General features: G+C 36.1%; 1 protein-coding gene across 2 annotated transcripts in view; it reads left to right on the top strand.

Annotated features, from left to right (window-relative positions):
• The window catches only part of LRP2 (LDL receptor related protein 2), a 115,649-nt gene that overhangs the window by 43,484 nt on the left and 47,818 nt on the right, over positions 1 to 24,347 (top strand). The window contains exons 20-39 of one of the 2 annotated variants that reach the window (XM_014249186.2): positions 230 to 367; positions 1,150 to 1,431; positions 2,605 to 2,844; positions 3,497 to 3,616; positions 3,984 to 4,100; positions 5,234 to 5,611; positions 6,115 to 6,129; positions 6,485 to 6,733; positions 8,931 to 9,142; positions 9,594 to 9,778; positions 10,653 to 10,881; positions 11,946 to 12,123; positions 14,068 to 14,196; positions 18,004 to 18,170; positions 19,876 to 20,019; positions 20,966 to 21,075; positions 21,962 to 22,139; positions 22,454 to 22,667; positions 23,128 to 23,367; positions 23,498 to 23,686. In XM_014249186.2, coding sequence (XP_014104661.2) covers positions 230 to 367; positions 1,150 to 1,431; positions 2,605 to 2,844; positions 3,497 to 3,616; positions 3,984 to 4,100; positions 5,234 to 5,611; positions 6,115 to 6,129; positions 6,485 to 6,733; positions 8,931 to 9,142; positions 9,594 to 9,778; positions 10,653 to 10,881; positions 11,946 to 12,123; positions 14,068 to 14,196; positions 18,004 to 18,170; positions 19,876 to 20,019; positions 20,966 to 21,075; positions 21,962 to 22,139; positions 22,454 to 22,667; positions 23,128 to 23,367; positions 23,498 to 23,686 — 3,714 coding nt within the window. The remainder of the gene's footprint in view (positions 1 to 229; positions 368 to 1,149; positions 1,432 to 2,604; positions 2,845 to 3,496; positions 3,617 to 3,983; positions 4,101 to 5,233; positions 5,612 to 6,114; positions 6,130 to 6,484; positions 6,734 to 8,930; positions 9,143 to 9,593; positions 9,779 to 10,652; positions 10,882 to 11,945; positions 12,124 to 14,067; positions 14,197 to 18,003; positions 18,171 to 19,875; positions 20,020 to 20,965; positions 21,076 to 21,961; positions 22,140 to 22,453; positions 22,668 to 23,127; positions 23,368 to 23,497; positions 23,687 to 24,347) is intronic. The other variant, XM_088058931.1, reaches the window with a different exon arrangement.

Here is a 24,347-nt window from a genome sequence, read left to right as displayed (position 1 = left end):
GTTACATGTCAATTTTAGTAAAATTTGAGAAGGTTTTCCTAAGTTATGTCTGCCTGTGACTGAAGGCTCACTTTGACAGCATTATAAGTGGTGAAGATACTTTTGTCTTTTTCATGAAACAATTATGGAAAATGGTTAACTTTTCATGAAAAGTCTTCTAGGGTTTTTTATGATGCTTGCTCTTTTATGTCATATTTCCATATAATGTGTTAAATATTTTTCAAAACAGGTTATGCCTATTTCACTGATTGGAGACTTGGTGGAATAGTTCGAGTGAGGAAGTCTGATGGAGGAGAAATGACTATTATTAGGAGAGGGATTAGTAACATTATGCATGTTAAAGCATACGATGCTCATTCCCAAATAGGTGAGCCCCTTTCTTGTACAGAGGGAGGATGTGAAATGGGAATAAGAGACAAAAATGTCAGGACAGCAGATTTCCAGTTTCAATTCTATAAATGGCTTCACTGAATCATAACTGACATACACGGGAGGCAGCACAGGCACTTGCAATCCCACGTTGTATATTTCACTGGCTTGTGACTCGATGCAATTTCACTCTACCCCTTCTCTAATTGTACTTAACAACCAAGCAAAATGAAATTATGATTCCATTGTGTTTTGTGTAATTGTATCACCAGCTACAACTTCATATTACTCCTTTTCTGGTAAAAGCTTTAGTTAAACTAAATTATTTATTTTGAGGAATTGGGTAAATGTTTATTAATCAAATTACTATACTTCAAGTAACTACTGTGTTACTTGAAAAATCACTATTTTTCTTATTTCTTAAATTCTATGTGATTCTATGATCTAAGCCAAGGACTTGGTATTGTAGTTAATTTTGTCAAACAGCCAATGCACTCATCAAACAAATGATTAAACCTCACTGGCTCACTGACTACTTGGTATCCAACAACTGCATCTGATCTTGCACTCTTGGTTCGACAGAGGTTCTCATTTGTGGTAGCATACAACACTTTTTTTATGTTACTGCTACTATAGCTTTTGATGAACTTGACCTTGTTTTGCAGTGTATGCAAAACCAGGACTTGCTACAGCACCTTTTTTACAGTTATTATGCACTTTTAATAGTTCCCAAGATGTTATCTGTAGTGTGTACGCTGATCTTCTCTATCACTTTTTAAGGCTCTAACTACTGTAATAGAGGAACAAATCCCAATGGAGACTGCAGCCATTTCTGCTTCCCAGTACCAAACTTTCAGAGAGTTTGTGGGTGTCCTTATGGCATGAAGCTGGCTCCAAATCAACTGACATGTGTTGAAGATCCATCCAATGAGCCACCCACTTTGCAGTGTGGCTCTTACTCATTTTCCTGTGGTAATGGAAGATGTGTACCTCTATACTATCAGTGTGATGGTGTTGATGATTGCCATGACAACAGTGATGAACAAAACTGTGGTTCTTTGAGTAAGTAATCCCTGTAATCTGCAGTTAGTGTTCCTTGTTTACAGTTCAGAAAATTTAATGAGTCGGTATGGCTTCATTGGAATAAACTCCAATTTTTTAGGTTTGTATCTGTGAATAAATCCTGATATCTTCCTGTGAGATTAGTTACTTTGGAAAGTATATCCTAGTAATAAAGGATTCAGTACCAGCCACCTAAACAATGTGTGAAAATATTCATATCTCGCTATTCTCAAAATTTAATTCACAGAGTAACAAAAATTTATTTTCTAAAGAAAAAGTTGTCTTTATTCTTAATTCTGTGTAAATTTTGAAAGATATTGGAATATCAATAGCTTGCCTTATTTGGGTGCATGGAGAGGAGGAAGCCATCTTAGTAAAGATGAAGACACTTAAAAAATAGCACCATAAGAAAATAACAAAACCGTGTACATTGCCTAACCTTCCTCTAAGACTAAAGCAGCACCTTTTATTTCACATAACATCAGAATAAAATATGTGGTTTTAATAATATTTGGGCAATGCTGATCTATTTGTTACATCTCGATTTTATCAGTTAAGAAAATTAAAAGCACTTTGGTTAATTTCCTAGTTTTACAGTAAAGTGTCTCACACAAAATGATTTGTTGTTCAAGTAAATTGAGAGAATAGTGGGGTAATCATGGTTGATAAGGCATTGAAGAGAGGTTAATACACTGAAGATATCAAAGATGTTTTTATAACGTCTGGTGCTTCTTCAGAGTTAATTCTTTTAAAACACAAACAAGAAAATAGGACACAGTAGTAAAATACGCTCCATAATGAAAGGGACTAACTAGTATGACTGAGTTATAAACTGTTTCTTATTAATGGGACATTTTAGAATAACTAGGATATCTTTTGGGGAAGCAAATGCTTATGAGCAGTTGCTTTTCTTGTTGTTTAGATTGTTGGGGAGTGCTTAACTGTTTAATTTTTTATTGCTTCCTGCAGTTTAAGACAGTTTGTAAGTATTCTCTTCGGTTATGCTGCATGTTGCATAACACATTTTAATTCTAAGCAATGTGCACTTTAGAATTTGATGTATATTTTAGGCATTCTGTAATTGTAATGAATGTACTGATAACTGCTGCAGAAAAGGCAAGTTTTGGGGATCTTTTTATAAAGACTTTTTTTTTTTTTTTTTTTTTAATTTAGACAATACTTGTGCTTCTTCAGCGTTTACCTGTGCCAGCGGACAGTGTATTCCGGGTCGCTGGCATTGTGATAAACATAATGACTGTTTTGATGGCAGTGATGAATTGCATTGTCCTACACAAGAACCCTCTTCATGCCCTGCAACCCAGTTCACCTGTGATAATAGAAGATGCATTCCAAGAATCTGGTTATGTGATACTGATAATGACTGTGGTGATGGCTCAGATGAAAAAAACTGCAGTGAGTATCATGACTATCTGTTGTTTTATAGTCAACTGTGCATATCTGCATAGATATATCTGTTGGTATAAGGATGATAAATGAAATTGGGAAAAAAAGACTAGTATCTAAGTTAGACTGATATTTTGTGGTCCTTAAGATGTGGAAAACTTGCCTAATTTGAAGTTACAGGGCCAAGTAGAATGCGGACAGATAAAAAAATAAATAAGAAGGGGCAAATGTGATAATTGTAATCATGGTGCTGCATAATGTCATCCACTGCAATTAGCAAAAAGCAGTTAGAGCTGAGATGGGCTAAACTTGTACTTCATGAGTAATCTCAGTAATGGGTAGTGGTGGTCAGCTAACCTAGGCTGGAAGTTTTTACCAGAAGTAATATACTTTCTTTTGAGTACGTATACTTTACATATACTTACATATACTGTCTTTTGAGATATTTACCACTATGTGGAATCTTTTGTTTAATTTCCATGAGCCCAAGCCTACATAAAAATAAAAATTACCTGATATTGATTTATTAGTGCTTGTAATTTATATGATTGCTAGTTGCTGCATTATATGCTGCAAGTTAGGCATAATTTTCTACTTTCTCGGCAATATGCTGATTTCAAAAGACAAGAAACACATTTGCATTTATTGTCATTCTTAAAAGCTTTCACAGGTACTTGTGAACCCAGGCAATTCCAGTGTCCAGACCATCGCTGTATTGACCCGTTTTATGTCTGTGATGGAGACAAAGACTGTATAGATGGTGCTGATGAGCATGACTGCAGTAAGTGTAACTTTGTTGAATGCTGCTTTATTGTTTCCTCATACTTGCTCCCAAAGGAGTCTTTGGTGACCTCGTATTACCAGCTCCAAGACAGCAGAATACATAATAAAGCTATCCATAAATTAACCCTGATTGTGATGCTTTTGATCTCTGGGCTGGTTGTGGAGGGCTGAAATCAGTTTCCTCTGTTTTCTGTAAATTACTAAGTCACTGCATTTTCTGTATCTCAGGGAAGTTATGGTCTTCAGTGGCATTGATACCAGATCAGACTTAAGCATCTGTAGGGTAAATCTGATGCAGTCTAACTCTGTCAAATAAATAAATAAATAAATAAATAAATAACATTCACTATTTTTACATTTTGTAGTATATAACTGCAGTGCCACAGAGTTTAAATGTCTAAGTGGAGACCAGTGTATCAGTACCTACTACCACTGTGATGGTGTTTTTGACTGTAATGATCACTCAGATGAAGCTGATTGCCGTAAGTATATTGATGCTGAAAGAAAGACTTCAGTTATTAAGTGATGCTTCTGGAAACTTCCTTTAATCTGCCATGTCAAATACAGTTCTTGAAATCTTAATACTCTTTTCAGGGAAGCTTGTCTTTACATCATTTTCCTGAGCAGGGATTTCAAACACAGGTTCCAGCACAAGAATATCATAGAATTATAGAATGTCTTGGGTTGGAAGGAATCTTAGATAATCTAATTTCAACCCCCCTGCCATGGGCAGGGACACCTTTCACTAGACCAGTTTGCTCAAAGACCCTGGTCTTGAACACTTCCAGGGATATTGCATCCATAATTTCTCTGGAAAACCTGTTCCAATGCCTCACCATCCTCACAGTAAAGAATTTATTCCTAATGTCTAATCTAAACTTGTTTTCTTTCTGTTTGAAGCCATTCCTCTTTGTCCTGTAACTACATGCCCTTGTAAAAATTTTCTCCCCATCTTTCAGTTCTTGAAAGGAGCCTATGAGAAAGGCCACAGTTAGGTCACCCCTAAGCTTTCTGTTTTTCAGGCAGAACAATTTCAATTCTTTTAGTCTTTTCTTGTAGGAGAGGTGCTCCATTCCTGTAATCATCTTGGAGTAGACTAAGCAGATTGTGCTGGCAAGAGTAGATGGTCCAAGCAAAGAGGAGAGTTGCATTCCTTTTGGCTATGACATTTTGTTTTACTTGGCATTTCAGTCTCAGGATTTTAAAGTAAAATTAAGTCTATTAATCTAAAAAACCTGGTATTCATGAGAGTTAAACTTCTTTTTTGAATAATTTTTTACACTTAAATTACTTAAAATGGTGCAACACAGGGTGGTGAAAGAGAAACTGATTTTCTGTAGCTTTGGACAGGTACATCGATATAAATATGTGCTTGCTCAAAGTATAAAAATATTTGAATTGCCTTGTTGACCACAAATTAAAGTAGGAGTTAAATCGCTCACATTTTGCAATGTCATGTAGATTGAGTGACTGTGATTCTGTGGCTTGATCTGAAAGCAACACAGTTCTTTATAGCACTGTAACTAGTAATATAAGTGATGAACCAAACACAGTGGTTTTGCTTCCCTATCTAAGATTGAGACAGTTTCTGAACTGTTGAATGTCACTGTTCTAGCTACAAGACCACCAGGAATGTGCCACCAGAATGAATTCCAGTGTCAGTCAGATGGCAGTTGTGTTCCTGATAACTGGGAATGTGATGGCCATCTTGACTGTGCAGATGGCTCAGATGAACATCATAGATGTCCTGCTAGAACGTGTCCTCCATCGCTTTTCCGCTGTGATAATGGCAACTGTGTGTACAGAGCATGGATCTGTGATGGTGATAACGACTGCAGGGATATGAGTGATGAGAGAGATTGTCCAACTCAACCTTTCCGGTGCCCCAGCTGGCAGTGGCAGTGTCCAGGTCACAGTATCTGTGTGAATCTCAGCAAAGTATGTGATAATTCTGCTGATTGTCCTAATGGAGCTGATGAATCCCCATTGTGCAGTAAGTTACTGTTCAAACATCTACTATAAACTGTGTTATGTCTTCAGAAAGTAATGGAATATTCAGCATGTTCTATTTAATGTCACAGTGTTTCTAGCAGAAATGCAAGTGCAGTGTAAGCTGAGCTTAAATTTCTAAGTGGAACTTGCTTTCAGTGAAAAGACACTACAATGATGTATGAGGAATTCATTTGCTATGTCTGGTCTTGTGCTCTGAATTCCAGTGTGACTTTCACTGACTTTAGATTTTTATATAACTACATGGGAATGAACTTTGTGTTCCTGAACACATTTACTAAAGTATAGTATGCTTGAAATTCAGATGAAATGTGATTCAGTCCTTAATATTCTCTTTTAAATTTTTAACTTCAAGAATCATGATTAAAATCAAGAAGTTCATGTGTAGCCAGAATTTGTATTTATATTGATTATGAATTGATTTAAACATAATCTTTTTCTTTCCTTCTTTCCTCCTTCTTCTCTTTAATCAATGCACATTGTCAGATGAACCCCAGCCAGGTATGATTATAAACTATTTTAAATTATTATTTATACAACTTTAGGTTTGGAGTGGTGGAGTAAATTTTTGTAAATTTCTAGCCATTTTTGAAGAAGTTCTTGTATGTGCTTAGCCTTCTGTTTGGCATTCATTTGATGGGATTCAGTACATGCAATGTTGTTACCTGCCTTTATGTGCACTGTGTATGTTGTATTTTGCATAAGGACCACAGCCCATTCTCACATTGCATAGCTGATGATTCTGCAGTCATTTTAGCAGCAGTCTTAGGCTAATAATGCAATTGTAAAGACTTAAACTTATCATAGGAAGCCTTTTTTGACTATTTGCTTATCTCTTTCCCCAACCCAACTTCAGATCAGGAAAGCTGCTCTGACAATAATGCTGGCTGCACTCATGAATGTATTCAAGGACCTTTTGGAGCTCAGTGTACCTGTCCTATTGGTTACCAGCTTGCAAATGACTCCAAGACCTGTGAAGATATTAATGAATGTGACCCTCCAGGATTTTGTAGTCAGCACTGTTACAATGAGAGAGGGTCTTTTAGGTGTTATTGTGATGAAGGATACATTCTAGAAGCCAACGGGAGGACTTGTAAAGCAGCAGGTGAGAAACATTGATGTCAGTCTAAAGAATGACAGCAGTGTCTGAAAACTATCCAGCTTTGTGTCTCAGTTTGAAAGACAGGTGTCTGCCAAGGAAGGTGGGAACCTCCCTTGGAGTGGAAAATATGACCTCTTTCTCTCTGAATTATCATTGTAACTTTGAAATTAAGGGTATTTCAGGCAAAGATATGGGAAAAGGAATAAGAGTTCTTTATTAATGTATCTATGGATATGTATATGTGTAACAAGACAACCAACCAAACCAGAAACCCACAGTGAGCGCCCTGTCCCGGCTGCAGGCGCTTCCCCTTGGTGTGGTTACAGTCACCGCCGGCAGGGGGCGCTGCCATGGTTCCCTTGGGCCTGCAGGGGACGCTGTGGCGCGAGCTCGGCCGCGTCTCCCTCACGGGGTAATGGCGGGCGGGCTGGATGGGAAATGGGCTGCAGCCGGAACCTCCGAGGGGAGGCTGCAACGGCAGTGACAAGCCGACCCCAGAGTAGCTGATACAAATCAAAATGTATCAGGAACCCCACAGCTGTAGCAGGAGCGGAGGGGATTTCCACAGGCAGGGCTGCAGGGTTAGAGTGTAGCAAAAAACACAGAGCAGTGCCAGAAAAATGGCGGGGCTGGGCAGCAGCAGCCCAACTCCTGAATGCATCCAGGAGATGGTCCTTTGGGGTCCTGGGTTTTCCCCTGAGGCACTCAGGTGGATGGTGAGGGTCCTTTCTAGTGAGGTAGGGTGTTAATAAGGTCCCAGTCCACAGCTGCTCGTACAAGCAGAGGCTCACCCACAGTAAGGAAGAAGCAGTACAGGACTGAGCGGTGGCAGTGAGAAGCAACAGCTTCTCAGACCATCTTCCTCTGACCATCCTCCTCCAATGCTGACAGCAAGTGCAAGAAGAGCCGAGTCCAGCCCCTCACCCCCCAGCCAAAATCTTGTGGTATTGCTGCCTTTCCCAAGAGAATGCCTCTCAGCCAGCTGCACTCATCCCCCTTCTCCTAGGCCTTTTGTCTTTCTCAAGTACCAGTCATTACTGTCTCTTAGCAATATATGGGAGAAAATTCCCTGAGAGAAAGTAACAAAAGGAAAAATCCTAACCCCTAACACTTTGCCATTATGAATTGGTTTCTTCATAAAGAGCAGATGTAAATGGCCACTTAGAGCTGTTCATGGCAGATGACCTTGAGAATTAAAACTGTCAGCTGAGGGGTTAATTAGAAGCTAATATGTCATTTAAATAATATATTTAAATGAATGCTGTTATTTTTAGCCTGCAATGGTCAAAAATAATGTTTTGAAGAAAAGCAGTGTCAGAGACTTGTAAACCATAGGCCAAAATTAACTGTTCATAAAGTTCAGTGTTCACAAAGTATTTGAATTCCAGCCTTTCATAAGATTTACCTGGTACCCATGCTGTACTTTGCTCATTTGTAAAGAGCAAACATCACTGATACAGCCTACATGCCAGTTGTTCTCTGTCTCTTATATAGTACACTGACAGGGCAAGAGAAGCCGTATACCCAGTGGAATTTGTCTCAATAGGTTTCCTGCTTTATGGATACATTCAGGTAGAGGAAGATACTTGCATTTTCCTGCACATAAGCTTGGCCATTACTAATAGGGAGTTTATTGTACTTTACTGTCTTTATGGTTGCTACTCTTCAGTTTTTTTCAGCATCTTATCTGTGCAACCTAATTACAGCAATCTATGGCTTTCCTGTAATCTGTTTCTCCTCCCTAGTTCCCACACGGTCTAAAGGGGGGAAAAAGAGAATGTTACAAAAGGTTACAAAGGAGGGAGGCCAGAGTAAATTAATTGGAAGTACCAAAAACTTTGCGAGTTGAAACAGGAGTCAGAGATGAAAGGGGTTTATGGAGAAATGAGAGTTGATGTCAGCAGCAAACGGATTACACAACGGGAAATAGGACCTAAGGTCCAGATAGGAGCCTGGAAGGGAAGTCTATAGGAAGAGTTATGGAGAAAAGGCAAGGTAGATTTAAAAGTCAGGATGGACAGACTGGATATGATACTGTATCTTGGCCTGAAAATTGATTTGAATTTGTGCTTTCAATATGTGTATCTAGATACTACAGTTTTGATGCTATAAAGTCATGTTAAATTACTCAGTATTTATTTTTCTTCCAGTTACTGCTGAGTAACTCATTGGTTTATTTTAATTTATATTCCTCTCACAGAATCTGGGAATCTTCTTTTGCTGGTGGCAAGTCGTAACCAAATCGTTGTGGATAACATCACTTCTCAGTCACACAGTATTTATTCTCTGGTTCGGGATGGGACAAATATTGTGGCTATTGATTTTGATTCCATCACAGATCGTATCTTTTGGTCAGATACAACACAGGATAAAATTTGGAGTGCTTATAAAAATGGGACTGACAGAAAAATAGTAAGTTTTGCTGAGTAAGTTTTCTTGTCTTTTATGGAGAGAAAATGAAGATGCTGTATCTTCAGTTAACAAAGAGGAAGAGAGAAATCCAAATATAGTAAGAAGAGAGATAACAAAGTGAAACAACTTTGAAGATGCTTAGCTAGCATTTCACATAGTTTGAAAAAGGAAACGGATTGCTTTCAGGAAGCCCATTTTTAAACGTGAAAATATAAGCTGATTTTCCTATTAGTAAATTCTTCTTCAATAGACCTGCTGAAGTTAGTAGGAGTGTTTGGGTTTATGCTTTGCCATAATTTTGAATATGTATATTGTGATTCATTCTGCATACTAGATTTAAAAGATATTGGAAATATGATTCATCATTTTCCATACCTATAGAAATGAAAAGGGTAAAATTTAATATAATCTTTTTTTCCTCCCCACAACCTGCTTTTTTGTTATTAAACAGGTGTTTGACAGTGGTGTCACTGTGACTGAAAGTATAGCGGTAGATTGGGTGGGTCGTAACCTTTACTGGACAGACTTTGTTCTGGAAACTATTGAAGTCTCCAACATGGATGGGAGCCACAGGACTGTGCTGATTAGTGAAAATATAACAAACCCAAGAGGACTAGTGTTAGATCCCAGAACTGAGTAAGATTTTTCAAATATTTTTTATAAAGATATTTATTTTATGATGTAACTATTAGAATTTGAGAGACGCCCAAATTGTATTGGAATTGTAAATGACAAGTGGAAGAGAACTTAAAACAATTCAGTGTGTTTGCAGAGTTGACTAATATTTCAAATCATGAGGTAATTATTGGTGATAAGTTGCTCTGTTTCAGTGTAACAAGATGGTTTTTTATGTATAAAAGGTTTTCCTACATTTGCTTCCTACTTAAGAAGTATTAATTCAAAATTATGATGTATCACTTCATTTGGTGGTATGCCACAAGCTTTTATGTGATTTCATGTCATATGCCTACCTTCATAGCTTCAAGTCTAAAATAATTATCTAGATTTTATTGTTATCACAAAAGTACCTTCCCATTTCAGACAGCAAGTGGTATAGAGTTGATGTGACCATTTGTACTACTCATATATAAATTTTTACTCTTTTTTTGAGAACTTCAATGCCTTGAACTCTGTTTACTGCCAGTTTCAGTGCTGTTAACATTATCAATGCATACCTGTTAGAGTATAAGCCTGTATTAAATTATTATGTAGCAACTGGAGAATGAGATTATAATCAACATTAAAAACCAGTGACAACAGTAGCTTCTATATGCTGGTATTATCAACCAATAGAAACAGCAGTAGGAGTATTAAAAGAATTTTTATAACAGTATTTACTCTAATATCTTAGGTATGCATGTTGCTAAAATAAATTATTTCAATATCATTGTGTAGGACTGTTCTTGGAAAGATTGTGTCTATTTTTTTGGCTAATGACTCTTTATGTAATGTTTCTCAATAGGCAGCTAGTTTTTTTCCCAGATTGCTAACCACAAGTTACTTTTTTCAGTGCTCATGTAATGTTCTGGACGGACTGGGGCCAAAACCCTCGAATTGAAAAAGCCAGCATGGATGGCAAAATGCGCTCAGTGATTATTAATAATAAAATCTACTGGCCCAATGGACTTTCCATTGATTATCCAAATAAACTTCTCTATTTTGCTGATGCTTATCTTGATTATATCGATTTCTGTGATTACAATGGAAACAATAGACGACAGGTGGTTGCAAGTGATCTGGTAAGACATTAATAAGGAGTCGTTGTTTTCCCATGTCCCTGCTGATAGTACTTAAAAATATATTATCATTCTCATAGACTTGTTTTGTTCTTCAAAATTCTTGAGTGAAGCAGATGTGAAGTATTTTATTTTCTTCCTGCTGCTGGGAAAAGAGAAATTGCATATCCTATTCAGTTTCTTGGGAGATCTTCAGCAGCATCTGGAGCTGCATATAGACTTAGTGCTTTAGATCATTGCCATCTGTTCTGTTTGCATGTATGAAATCTGACACTGCTGCTACTGCTGGTGCATTTTCCATAGGCAAATATAGTACAAAAAGCCTAGAAAAACTTTTCCTGGTCTTTTGTGAGTGATTATTGCTAATATTCTTGAGAACAGTGAAGTGTTTTGTGTTGCTACTTGCTGTGTGCAGCAACTCCATCAAGACCATTCCTCTTACAGTCTGTCTCCTAGTGAATTGCTGCTGGCAGCTTGTAGCATTGTCTTTTTACCAATGCAACAGTGCAGATGTTCAGCTGGTACACAGAAACTGGTATCGATAACCAGGTGAATGTTTTTAATAATTGACTCTTGAGGCTTTTACTTTTGGCTGGAGAGACAATTAGTGTGGAATAGGAGCCAAGGCAATCTTTCCACTCCTGGTTATATGAAATCTAGGTAAGCCACCTTTTTTGATCCTCTGGTAAATTTTAGGGGAGCTTATCAGGAATGCAGGTTCTTGACAGGTCCTTAATTCTCACTAGACATTTCCTCTTTTGCTCTTGAAAATCTACAGTTGGCTCTTTATCTGTGGGTTCTGCCCAAAGTAGAACTGCTTTGTTAATCCCTCTTCATCTCACAGGGTTTGTATAGCATTTTAGTTTTTTTAAAAAAATATTTTCCTCATTATTAATGTATTGTTTTCAGACAATAGATGATTTTTTTCCTGAAAATTGTCTCTTGAGACACAGTTGCTTTGTTATTTATTTACTTAAAAATTGTGCTCACCTCTATTATTACTTCATTGCAAGCTTTACATATGCAAATCGCCAGAAGTAAATTTGCAATCTACCTTGACTTTTTAGATATTGCAGCATCCACATGGGCTAACTGTCTTTGAAGATTTTGTGTACTGGAGTGACCGCTATACTAATCGAGTAATTCGGGCCAATAAATGGCATGGAGGAAACCAGACAGTTATGATTTATAACATTCACCAGCCTTTGGGTCTTGTGGCAGTCCATCCTGTAAAGCAGCCTAATGGTAAGTTCACCAAAAGAACTTGGGTAATTGCATAAATAAGTATGCATTGAAACACCAAGAACAGTCTTTTCAGCAAATAGGTTGGTTAAAACAGCAAATAGGTTGCTTAAAACAAGCAAATAATTCATCCTGTTGACTTGCAACTGTTAAATCTGGTGTTAGGGAAACCTAGGCAGCATTTCAGGATAATGACTAGTCAAAAAGAATAATAAGGAAGTAGTATGCATCATTTTCTTGCACTTTGTTCTGAATGTTTTTACAAGACAATTGAAACATTTTTGGAAAGCATTTCAACTTAAAAAAATTCTCTCTGTGGCATACTAGATTCAATTTCTTGTGTAGTAGTAATTCTTTTTGAAAAGATTACTGTTATCAACCTTCTCTGAAAGTACTTCTACATTATTTTAGTCAATGAAACAATAATGCTAAATAAACCCCTTCACTGCATTAAATATTCTCTCTGAGGTCTTGTGCAAGTGATGTCTTGCTGCCGAAAGACTGTAAAAAAACCCTACATTATTTCTGTTAGGTAGAGATCTTTAATATCAGACTTTTTTTATTTCATGGCATTACTTGGAGAGTGGGAATAAATGAATATTATCTTTCAGCTTGAGTTATATTTCTTGTGTATGGAGTATCCAGCTAATAAATTTGTTTGTTTGTTTGTTTGTTTCCTTGAAATATACCTCTATGCCAGGGAAGGTGGAGACTTACATCTGAGTAAGGCACTAGTACTTTCAGTGCTGGATTTGTTTTGGAACAAAACTTTCCTCAGACGTGTTCAGAACTAAAGCCACCTATTCTCACTGCAAATTGTTCAGTTAGCAGGGCATAGCATCAATTTATTCGTCATAATTATGGTTTGAGAGATTTTATTTTACAGTCGAAGGTTTAAAAAATTTATATTCCTGGAGAATTTTTTTTTCTTTATTGTATTCAGTACATTTTGTAATTTTTCACTTTGAATTATTCTACTGTACTTTGTGTGGCCAGGCAAAAAAGGAGGGAATAGAGCACTTGCAGAATAGCAAAACATATTGATATTAACAAATGAAGAAATAATTATATGCTTATTGAAATTCCAAATACAGGAATAAAACTGTCATCCACTCTCTTATTTTGTAAATCATTAGATCTGACACTAACCAGAGTTTAGATTCTTTATACTGATGACATGAACATTTTTCTTACAGTTTGAGTTCTGAGTTTATGCCATTATTTTATTGTCATATTAATTTGTTTTCAGTTCTTGTTAGTTTTTATTTTAGTAAAAATTGTGTAAATTCCTGGAACTTCCAAGCTTTTTAGAATAAAGTCTGCTGTAATTGCTAAGGATGATTTTTGTTTTCTGAAGATTACTCATTCTGAAAAATCTTCAGCAGCAAGTTTGTGGAAGTGATTTAGGCTGAATTTTAGTGTATAGCAATAATAGCAGTCAGGAGAGACCTTCAATGTCTTTTTATTTTTCCCATTTTACAGTTTTAGATTTACAATTTCGAAGTGATCTAAGAAATTTGACATTGAACTCCCACTATCTTTGAACAAGACATTGCAACTATTTTCTCTTTAGTTTCTCCAAGAAGTTTCAGCAAATAATTTAATTCCCTCATCTAGAAGGGTTATTACAGTCAAGGGCTACAAATTCCCCCAGGCTTCCTCGTGCAGTTAAAAAAAGTTAGAAATGGATTTTGAAACATATTTTATGATGCATAAAGTTGCAAAGATCACTATGATAATGTACTAGTTTTCCATGGAAAATTGTATCCTGTTACAAGTATATTGTATTTCTTGTGGTTCTTAGAAATAATTTCATTCTTTTAATCTTAAAGAAATAGCAAAACTGTCTTAGTTTTGGGTTGATGTTGTCAGTAGCAATGAGACAGAATATTCTCTCTAGTTGCTTTATATTGTTATAGTTGCTAATAGTGCCTTTCTTATTTTCAGGTATTAATTCCTGTGCATCATCCCCCTGTAGCCACCTCTGCTTACTTTCTTCATCTGGACCACTTTTTTTTTCCTGTGCTTGCCCTTCAGGATGGCTCCTTTCTCCTGATAACAGGAACTGCATGAGAGGTAGGGTAGTAATAATAAGGTGATAAAAATGACCTGAGATTGTCAAGTCCATCCCTCTCCCAGGCAAAATGCATACTTCTGTGGGCTGCTGCTCATGAAATCAGTTTGGGTCACTCCAGACAGACTTCATTTAGGACACATGGAGTATACTTGGACCAAAGCTTTGAAGACAGGCTTGGGAAAGAACTGAATCAGCAATTCAGATTCTTCATTTGGGGAAAATGAATGAAATTAATTTTCTTATAAGCACTTTAAAGAAGCCACACTTTAAAATCTCTCACCACATGGAACGTTTGGCTGTTGGAATACATATTGAAGGAGCTTAGTATCAGTTAAAAATGAAAATGTACTGTGGCAGATTGTTGTGTTCATTGTAAGTATTCATTTTGGAAACAGGGGTTGTGATTATAAGAATGTCAGGATGCAGGACTGGAAGGGACTTCCTTGGTTACTGAAGTTTGTTTCTTTGTTGCCCTTGACTATGTTGCATCATATGTCACCTTCCACCAGTCAAGCTCCAGTTTTAGATTAATCTAGGTTCTTGTCCCTAAAATTCACCGAACCGCACGATTTTGATAATTGGAAACCTAATTTTCTGTTGAAATATAGTCTTTCCCCATTTTATGCCCATTCCTGATGCTATTTTTATCCTTCACAATAAATAGCACAAGTAGTTCTCCTTTAGCACTGGTAGGTTTTGTTTTATGTATATATATATATAGTATATAGTGTGTATATGTATATATAGTTTGAAGTAACTATCACTTTCATTCTCAGTCTGCATTTTGCTCAGAAGTAATTAACGATGTTTTGATTTCCTCAAATCAGTTGAGATGTTCTTCCTGTTACTTATCACTCTTTTCAGCCTATCTAAACTACTGCATTTTGAAATTCAGATCAAAATTTCTCATCTTCAGCTTTTTCCCTATTCAGAGTAAAAAAGTAGTTTGCCAAATGCAGAAGGTCTGGAAGGACAGCCTAAAATTACATGTGATTACATGTGATGCAGCTGTAACAGAACTAACCTTTGCATACAAAACTTCATATCAAAAAGTACCACTGAGTTTTCTTTGGGTAGGCCATGGATCTCAGTGATTTGTAAAAGTAATTTAGCCAGTTCATTTAAAAAAAAGTCACAGAAATTCAAATTAGTGGTAGGCAATTTGTGACTAGAAATTTGACCACATTGCTTTTGTCAGATGAAGCATTCATTATTAATTTTTCCATCAATTGTACAGATATTAAGTGTGCTTTGATGCCTCTCTATACAGGAAGCTTCAAATCATTGAAGTTTAATTGAAATTATCTTTGGGATGAGCTAACACTAGAAATCTGTCAGTCAAAAGATCCTTTTCTTTTAAAACTATCTAATTGTTAAAGGCCAATATCACATTCTTTTCCTGCTTGATACTTAGCAATGTGCTCTTTAGAGGGCTTCATTGCATTCACATTTTTCTTACTCAGCAGCAAGGTAATTAGCAATTTATATAATCTGAAATGAAGTGTGAATTTGTTTAATCTATTATGAAAAAGAGGGATTGTTTTAGAAATCTGCACTTGTTCGATTATGTGCAGGCTTATAGAGGGATGATGATGAAAGAAATGGAACATGGCAGTGATGAAGCACATGTATGTGTAGGGGTTGACCCAATTCTGCCACTGAATTGAACTACTGACATTTCTTATCTTTATTTTTCACATATTGCAAATTTCCCTGTGCCTGCTTAGGTACAACTGTGGCCCTTTTATTGACATAAATGTTCAGTAAGAGAGAAGTAGCAATGTCTTTCTGTGAAGCACAATTCTTTTAAACTATATGGGCTTATTTTTTGTCTATTTAGATTTAATTTATACAGTTAAAACAGTATGTAGAAAATATCTACAGATTTGGGTAAATTAAAAAAATTTGCTGAAGGTCAGCACACCAGAAAAAGTTATAAAAAATATATTGATTCTTTTCATTGTAAAGTATTTTAATAATTGCTTTTGATTAATATCCCTGCCAATGGCAGAAAGGCTGGAACTAGATGGTCCTTAAGGTCCCTTTCAACCTAGGCTGTTTTATGATTATATGCTTGCACACAAATAGATAATTTTAATTTCTTCACTAATATTTGCTGTTATCCTTGTTGTCATTGTATACTTTAGTAGGCCAGCGCAATCTTGCAGAAGAAAGATTAAACTGAGCTGCATGCATTTGATTGCCCAGTGTCTCTACAAACAGTGATACTGCTGGTGTCTGCTTACTTAGTTTGCATATTAAATACTACCAACTTCATTGATTCTAAGATTCCACCATTTTTAGCTTTCTGTAAGATAAAGAAAACTTGCCCTTTTACGTACTACATTTTAAGCCATATTTCAGATTGATATAAAAGATGGTAATGTAGCAAGCTGGCTTGGCAACAATGGAATTTGGGTATATTAAAATATTGTATTAACATGGTACATGTGCATATTTAATATAAAAATACATTACTATTAATTTACTAATTTAATTTAATTAACTATTAATTTGTTAATTTAACTTTAGATTGACAGTTTCAAAGTGATTTAAGAAATTTGATGTTGAACTCGTACTATCTTTGAACAAGATATTGCAACTATTTTCTCTTTAGTTTCTCTAAGAAGTTTCAGCAAATAATTTAATAATGAAATATTTTGTGTAAATTGTATTAAGCTTAAGAATTGCAGAAGTTATATTAATGCCAGTCTGATGAAGCTACGCAGGTTTTTATATCTCTATATCTCAGCAAATATGCTCTATTTTCCTTTAAAAGAATGAAGAATAATCAAATTGTATAGATTTGCATAGATGTAAAACTTGAAACAGTAAGATTTGACAAATACTTCTACCAACCAGAGAGAAGTATGGAGAATAATTTTTGGAGGTGCAGTGATGTTTTGTTTTGTGGTTTTTCATATCAAAATTTTTACTGCAAAATTTATATAGATGTATTAAGCAGGCAGTAAAGAAAGTCAAAACCAAACCAACCAATCAAGCCTTTGATCTATTATAAAAGATGAAATGGGTTACTGCTACAGCAGCCCAGTTCCCTGTTAAGTGGTAGCTTGTGCCTATGGGAAGTAGAGGCTAGTATTTGTTCTCAAAAGACCAAAGCAGACAGAAGAGGGGAATCTGTGTTCAGGAGATTCTCTTCACCAGTCCCTAGCGGATGAGAAATGCCATTGCTGACTCTCTGCAGCTCTCTGATACATTTTGTCGGATCACCTGACGAGTTGCTCTTTGTTAATAAGATTTAAGCATAAGGGTACAAGTTTACCTATAATAAGGGAGTATGTCTGTTCCCTTAGGGATAAAACAAGAAAACAGTACTGCAGTTATGTTTAATAATAATGATTGGCAGTTGCCGCTGGGACATCGTTCTGTACTTGTGAGTCCTGCTCAGTAAGCATTAGAACCTATCACAGGCAGGCCCTGCAGAATCCTCAGAGCTTTGTCTGGCTGGTTCCCCTTCTCAGAGATTTGAAAAAGCAGCTTAGAGCAGCTGCACAAATATCCTGCTTTTGTCTGGGAGTGAGTGATCCTGCCTTATTTACTTCCTTCTTCTCAGAATTTGCATTGTAATTGCACAGTGCTGAAACTTAAAATGTTACAGCAGTGTCAATAGCTGATAACCTCATTCCTAGTGAGGGAACAAACCTCTATGTAAGCGGTTTCAAAACATCACAGGTAGGATTGAACCATTCTCGGCATCAGGGAATTTTGGGGTGGGAGGGGGAAAGCATATCATAAAGCCTTTTTCTTGACCAGAAACAGCTCTGAATTACTCTTTGTTTTCACAGTTGAACACCCTTTCCTTATTGCTGTAAGAGAGAATATAATTTACGGAATTTCTCTGAACCCTGAGGAGAAGACAAATGATGCTATGGTTCCAATAGCAGGAGTTCAAAATGGTGTCGATGTTGACTTTGATGACTCTGAACAGATGATTTATTGGGTTGAAAATCCAGTAAGTTAGTATTTGTGTTTAAAATGAGCACTAAATTAAGACCGTTTTTATTTTTAAAAAGTGTTTTGGACTGAAATATGTTAGCATTGCTATTAAGAATTTTGATAACTAGAAAGGAATGAAATTGAGGGTTTTTTTGGTTGTTGTAGTGTAGAGTTTGTTTTTTTCATTTTTGGCTTTTTTTTATTTGGTTGGTCATTTTCCTAGGACAAGTAAAGAAGCTTCATCTTTTTTTTTAAGTAGTTCTTATTTTTGTCAGCAGAAACATCTGATTAATGTTTTTTCTGGCTTGGAGACATGAACAGAAAATACTGGAGAGCATTGACAGACCACACTCTCAGACCTGCTGTGCTGTAGTCCACTCTTTCTCCTCTCTTGACTTAGGAGTCAATTCTGCAAACACATCCAGAACACTTCTCCATGAGAGCAGAGTTTTGGACACTGTGACACTTAGCACATGCATTCGTTAGCACTTAGAGCACTTAATGAAGTAACATGATAGAGAGGCATCTTTTTCTTTAAATAGAAAATGGTTGCAAACTCAGTATAATTTCCAGGTAGGACATATGAGGCTTATAGATTTAAAAATTAATTTTAACGAATTTTTAATAGTTAATTATAATTGTTTGACTAATTGCTTTTATTGCTCATCATAACTCTAAGGCTGTGTTCTCTAAGGCTAACTTGTCACACCAAAATTCAAAGCAAAACAAAAATAAGCCACAAAAAAACCTCCATAATTTTTGTGGATGGACATTCGAAAGGAAAAAACGTATGGTAGTCTGTGATACAGATGTGATAGGAAACTATTGATTCTGTAATGTGTCTTCACTCTTGGAAACTTAAAAACAGTTCTTTTTGTCAGGAAAAGCAGTAATCCAAGGTCTTGGAGAAGTATGATGGTAGACAAGGAGATTTCTGTAATTACGTTTTAACACAAACAATTCACACAAACTTATTATGTCTCATCCACACAATATTTTTGCTTTTTCCCCAACCTGCTTTCTTTAAATTTTGCAGCTCTGAAGTAAATACAATTTTAAAAATAACTAATTTTAAAGTGTATTCTATGCCACTCATAAAAAAGTATGATTTCTTTAATTATTCTTTTAAAGTTAGAATGTTTAGTTCAATAAAGTATTTAAATAGATCTATTTAAGCAAACCTTTGCCCAAAAAACTACTTAAGTACTTGGGAATCCGTTTCATCTTCCCTGTAGTCTGAAAAAATATTCTTGACAGATGTCAGCCAGCAGATACAGCTGACATATACAATAGTGTAGGAGGTCAAGGGCTGATACATCCATTAACTGCAAGTTGAATCCTGACAAGTGAAGTGGCAGGTGCCTCCACAGATCAAGTGTTAGGTGTTAGCTGTGCCTTTGGTAGGTCTGACAAATGTGTGCCTCTGGGCTGAGCCCCTCAACTGTATCCCTGGCCTGCACCTCACACTTCTGTTGCTCTCAAACAGAGCTGAGACACCTGTGTCAGTCATGGGTCACCCTCTGAAAAAAAGATATTTCTCTAGTTTCTGTGCTTGATTTTCTGTTCCTGGTTCTGTTATATCTCTGTCTCTGCCTTCTCCCTCCTTAAACTGGGCTAACATTAGAAAAGATTGCAGTATAAAAAAAGTGCTAGTGTGGTCTGAATAGAAGAATGTTTTCAGCTTTTGACATTTTTTTAACTTTCTTATTTTTTTTCTCAAGGGTGAAATACACAGAGTGAGGTCAGATGGAGCCAACAGGACAGTTTTTGCTCCAGCAGCTGTTATTGGTGCTCCTCTTGGTCTGGCACTAGACTGGATATCTGCAAACCTGTATTACAGTAACCCAGGGACACAGTCAATTGAGGTAATTATTTAAGAGAGACAATTGGAAAATATGAGCCTGGATTTTTCACTGCTATGTATACAGGTTGAAATTAGTAATATTTATTTAGTGAAAAACTTAAATTAGATTTATTTTAAAGTCTAATCTGTCTGTAGAAAAATACAAACTTGAACAGAAACTTATATTTAAACATAGTCAAAAAGATGGAAAGTGGCATATTCTGGACACTTTATTTGTGCACAGATCTATCTTGCAAACTTTATTTGTATATAAACCTCTCTTTTTGTTTTCTCCCTACAACTCCTTAGCCTTCTAGTGTTTAACACACATCTCTGATGACTAGTTATTATTGTTGCCATCCTTACTTCAAATCAATGATCCCAATGCAATGCCTCTGACAGTAAAGGAATGCTGCCATTGAACGCAGTAAGATCCATTCCCAAATGTTTTGATGATGTATTATGTAGCTTTCTGGAGACAAGCAGTCTCATAATATGTGAAGGATAAAATTGTCATTCAGAGTAGGGAAATGGAGGATAAGTAATATATAATACAGTAATGACTGTGAATAAGCCCATTAGTGTTCTTGTTCCAAAATATAAACGTCTACTATTAAATTAAAAGGCAGCTAATTTGAGAAAATGAAATGGGATGCTTCCTAAATCAGAATTTTATCAACCCATTCAGGCCTTGAAGATATTATGGAAGCTGAGATATTAACTATTTTTATACCTAGGATTCTTCCTTGTTATCATAGGCAGGTTCTGAGCTGAAAGCAGCTCCCTCAAGGGATGCGTGTTGGAGAAGGGAGATGGTTAGAATACAAAAAAATGTGCTTTTTCTTCATGGTATTTGAGAAAGTCTTCTGCAATTTCAACTCTGTGTTGATTTAGGCTTTGTTGCTGTAATTTGAAAAAGTACCATAAGTTCTACATTCCATGGTCTGATAAGTTCAATGTTTTCGTAGGTCCTGAAGCTGCATGGTGACATAATGTACAGGAAAACACTGATTACCAATGATGGCACCTCTCTGGGAGCTGGCACGCCTATTGGTTTGGCAGTTGATCCAGCAAGAGGGTAAATTTCTAAAACTGCTGTTGTCTTTGCCTATGAATGTATTATCTGTATTCTTCTTGTTTAGTGTTTTCAGATTTCATTCTGGATTTGACATGGTTTTGTTTGTTTCATATTTGTGCAGAACTTATTTACTTTTTTTAAGCTGTAAAAAATAAGTACATAGCTTCCTAAATTATTATATAGATGTTCATCCTCCTTAATTTACAATGCTTGTATATACTATTTTTTAATCAAAAAGAATCTCAGACTATAGTGACTGTGGAAAAATCCCTGAAAAATGGGAACCCAGAGTAAAGAGAACTCCAAAGACTTTCCATAAAATATCTTATGACATCTGACTTGAGCCTAGTAGAAAGACATACTACCTGGAAAAAATGTCATGTGTCAAAAAGCATGGCACTAAATATAATTTTGCTGCTTGCTTCCAAAAAGAACAATTTGCCATTTTTTCTGTTTCATCTAGATTTTTTCTGACTCTGTAGTTTTAATTGAAAATTGAAACCAAACTCACTCTGAAATGTTGCAGCCATCTGTGAAACATTATTATTCTCCTCCTTTTTTGTTGTAGTCATAATACTCTAGTGCATTTATCTGCTGATGGTATCGTGGACTGATATAGGTGAGGTTATGGATTTCTAAAAATTATTTAAGAGGCATTCCTCTTTTTCAAGAGAAGCAGGTGTTTCTCTTTGTTGAGAGAACAAGCATTCTTCTCTTTCTCAAATAAGCTCTTTTTCATTGTGGTTTGATTCAATGTGAACTCTGTTCACCCTGTGCTGAAGTATTGACTGACAGAGGAATTGGTTTTATGCATATGCTGAAGTGACTCTGGTCCACTGATTTCTCTTGCCAATTTTGCTAACAGATCTGATAATGTCTGTTACAGGAAGTTGTACTGGACAGACCAGGGAACTGACAGTGGAGTCCCAGCAAAGATTGCCAGTGCAAACATGGATGGCTCAAGCATACAAACCCTCTTCACAGGCAGCCTGGACCATGTAGAGTTCCTTACCATTGACATTAAGGAACAAAAGTTGTACTGGGCTGTCACGAGCACAGGAATGGTAGGAGATATTTTTTAAATAATTGCTTCTTTACCTGCTTCTGCATCTGTACTTCTCACAAGTGATTCAGTTACTTCAATTTTATAAACAGGAGTTGCAGGACCAACCAAAATCTGGACAGCTGTTGTTATTAAATACCATAAAAAGTATAAGATCAGAAATCATACACTGCCTGCCTCTTCTTCCAACCTTGTACCTAAAGATTTCATGCACAAAAGAAATTTTAGTATCATGCGTTGTATTTTAGTTTTATGTTATAACACTGAACTATTACTACAAGAAATGTAATCTTAACCTTTAAAATTATTTCTTAGATTGAGAGAGGCAATGTGGATGGTACAAATCGTGTGACTCTGGTGGTTCATCTTTCTCATCCCTGGGGAGTTGCTGTGTATGGTACATTTCTGTACTATACTGATCGAGATTATGAAGTAATTGAACGAGTTGACAAGGCCACTGGTGCAAACAAAGTAGTACTGAGAGATAATGTCCCAAGACTGAAGAGCCTACGTGTGTATTACAGAGACAGTGAGTATTTTCTAGAGAGGTGTTTCAGGATATTCAACTTGCAAAAACTCAAACTTTCCTTGGAGACAGAATGTTTGCTCTTTCAAAAGAAATACTTTGATGTGGCTTTCAGGAAAAGTGTCAGAAGCATTTTTCCTGGTTTTGATAAAGAGATGCTCCCCCATCTAGTAAAGGCATCTATTGGCTCATGTAGTTTTACCAAAGTAGTGTTGACTAAGAAATTTTGGTACTTTAGCTTCAAATTTGTTTTATCTGATTGTTGGCCCCATTGATCTTAGATGACAAGAGACCAGTAAACCTATTGCTGACACATCTGTGCTAAAATGTATTATGATTAGGATCTTTATTTTCGTCAGCTGATTGTTAATACTATAGAAGTGTATGAATTTGGGTGTATATCCGTGGGTGTTTGTGATGATGCAGTTGAGATTTTTTGTTTTGCCGTTTATGTCTTTTTCAGATTCTGCTGGTTCCTCAAATGGCTGCAGTAATAATATTGGAGTTTGCCAGCAGCTTTGCCTGCCTGTACCTGGTGGACTATTCTCCTGTGCCTGTGCTACTGGCTTTCAGCTAAATCCTGATAACAGAACCTGTTCCCCATACAGTTCATTTGTAGTTGTTTCTATGCTCTCTGCAATTAAAGGATTTAGTTTAGAGACATCAGATCACTCTGAAGCCATGGTACCACTGGCAGGAAGAGGTATGTAAATATAATAGGAAAAAATCGTGTCATGCCTAGTGTTTTGGCATTTCTTTCTAGCCTAGCACATACTTTAAATAAGTTAGTTTATATAAAAAATCATTAATTAATACTTTTCAAAATATTTCAGGACGAAATGCACTTCATGTGGATGTTCACATGCCTTCTGGTTTCATTTACTGGTGTGACTTCAGTAGCACAGTTTCTTCTCAAAATGCAATACGTAAAATTAAACCTGATGGTTCTTATTTTAGAAATGTTGTTACAAATGGAATAGGACGAAATGGGATCCGTGGCATTGCAATTGACTGGGTAGCAGGTAAGCACAGCTGAATTTAAGAGAATGTTATTCTTTACATATTATAAAATTTTTAGGCTAGCATAAGCAGATTCTAATGGAACTATTTTTAATGGAAGTGCCATGGTTCAAACTTGTGGTTTAATGGACTGATTTTAAAATAAGAGGAAGAAATGAACAGCTCTTACGTATATATTTATGTGTAAAGGTGAAAGTCGAGCAGAGATGTATAGAGCCTTTTCTCTCCTGATGCTTTAATATTTGTCTTAGGCCTCTCTTCTTGTATCTACATTTGTACATAGCTACGTACTACCATTGTGAAAACATGTACCAGAGAAGAATGCACAAAACCTGTCTTATGACAATGTAAATAAGAAAGGACTTTTCATCTACCCTCAGACTGCTGTGTACACATAAGCTCTAATGAAAAGTAAAAAAAGCAGAAATAGTTTATCTTTGAACTGTAATTTCCATGTGTACTTCCTCTTCCTATTTAAACGTATTAGAGATTAATTCAAATATTAACTCTTCAGAAAGTATTAATCAACAATTGCCATTCATACCTCAATTTTATATATATACTGTATGTTTTGCAAAAGTTTTTCAGTTGAATTAAATATATATATATATACAGGAATAATGTATACAGTAACTAAATTAAGTGTTTACAGCAGATGACTAT

Source organism: Pseudopodoces humilis, chromosome 8 (genome assembly GCF_049639895.1).
Source record: "Pseudopodoces humilis isolate 2021_Gansu_Grassland_sample_001 chromosome 8, ASM4963989v1, whole genome shotgun sequence".
Lineage (NCBI taxonomy): Eukaryota > Metazoa > Chordata > Aves > Passeriformes > Paridae > Pseudopodoces > Pseudopodoces humilis.
Note: the sequence above shows the minus strand (reverse complement) of the source record. Positions and strands in the feature narration are given on the sequence as shown.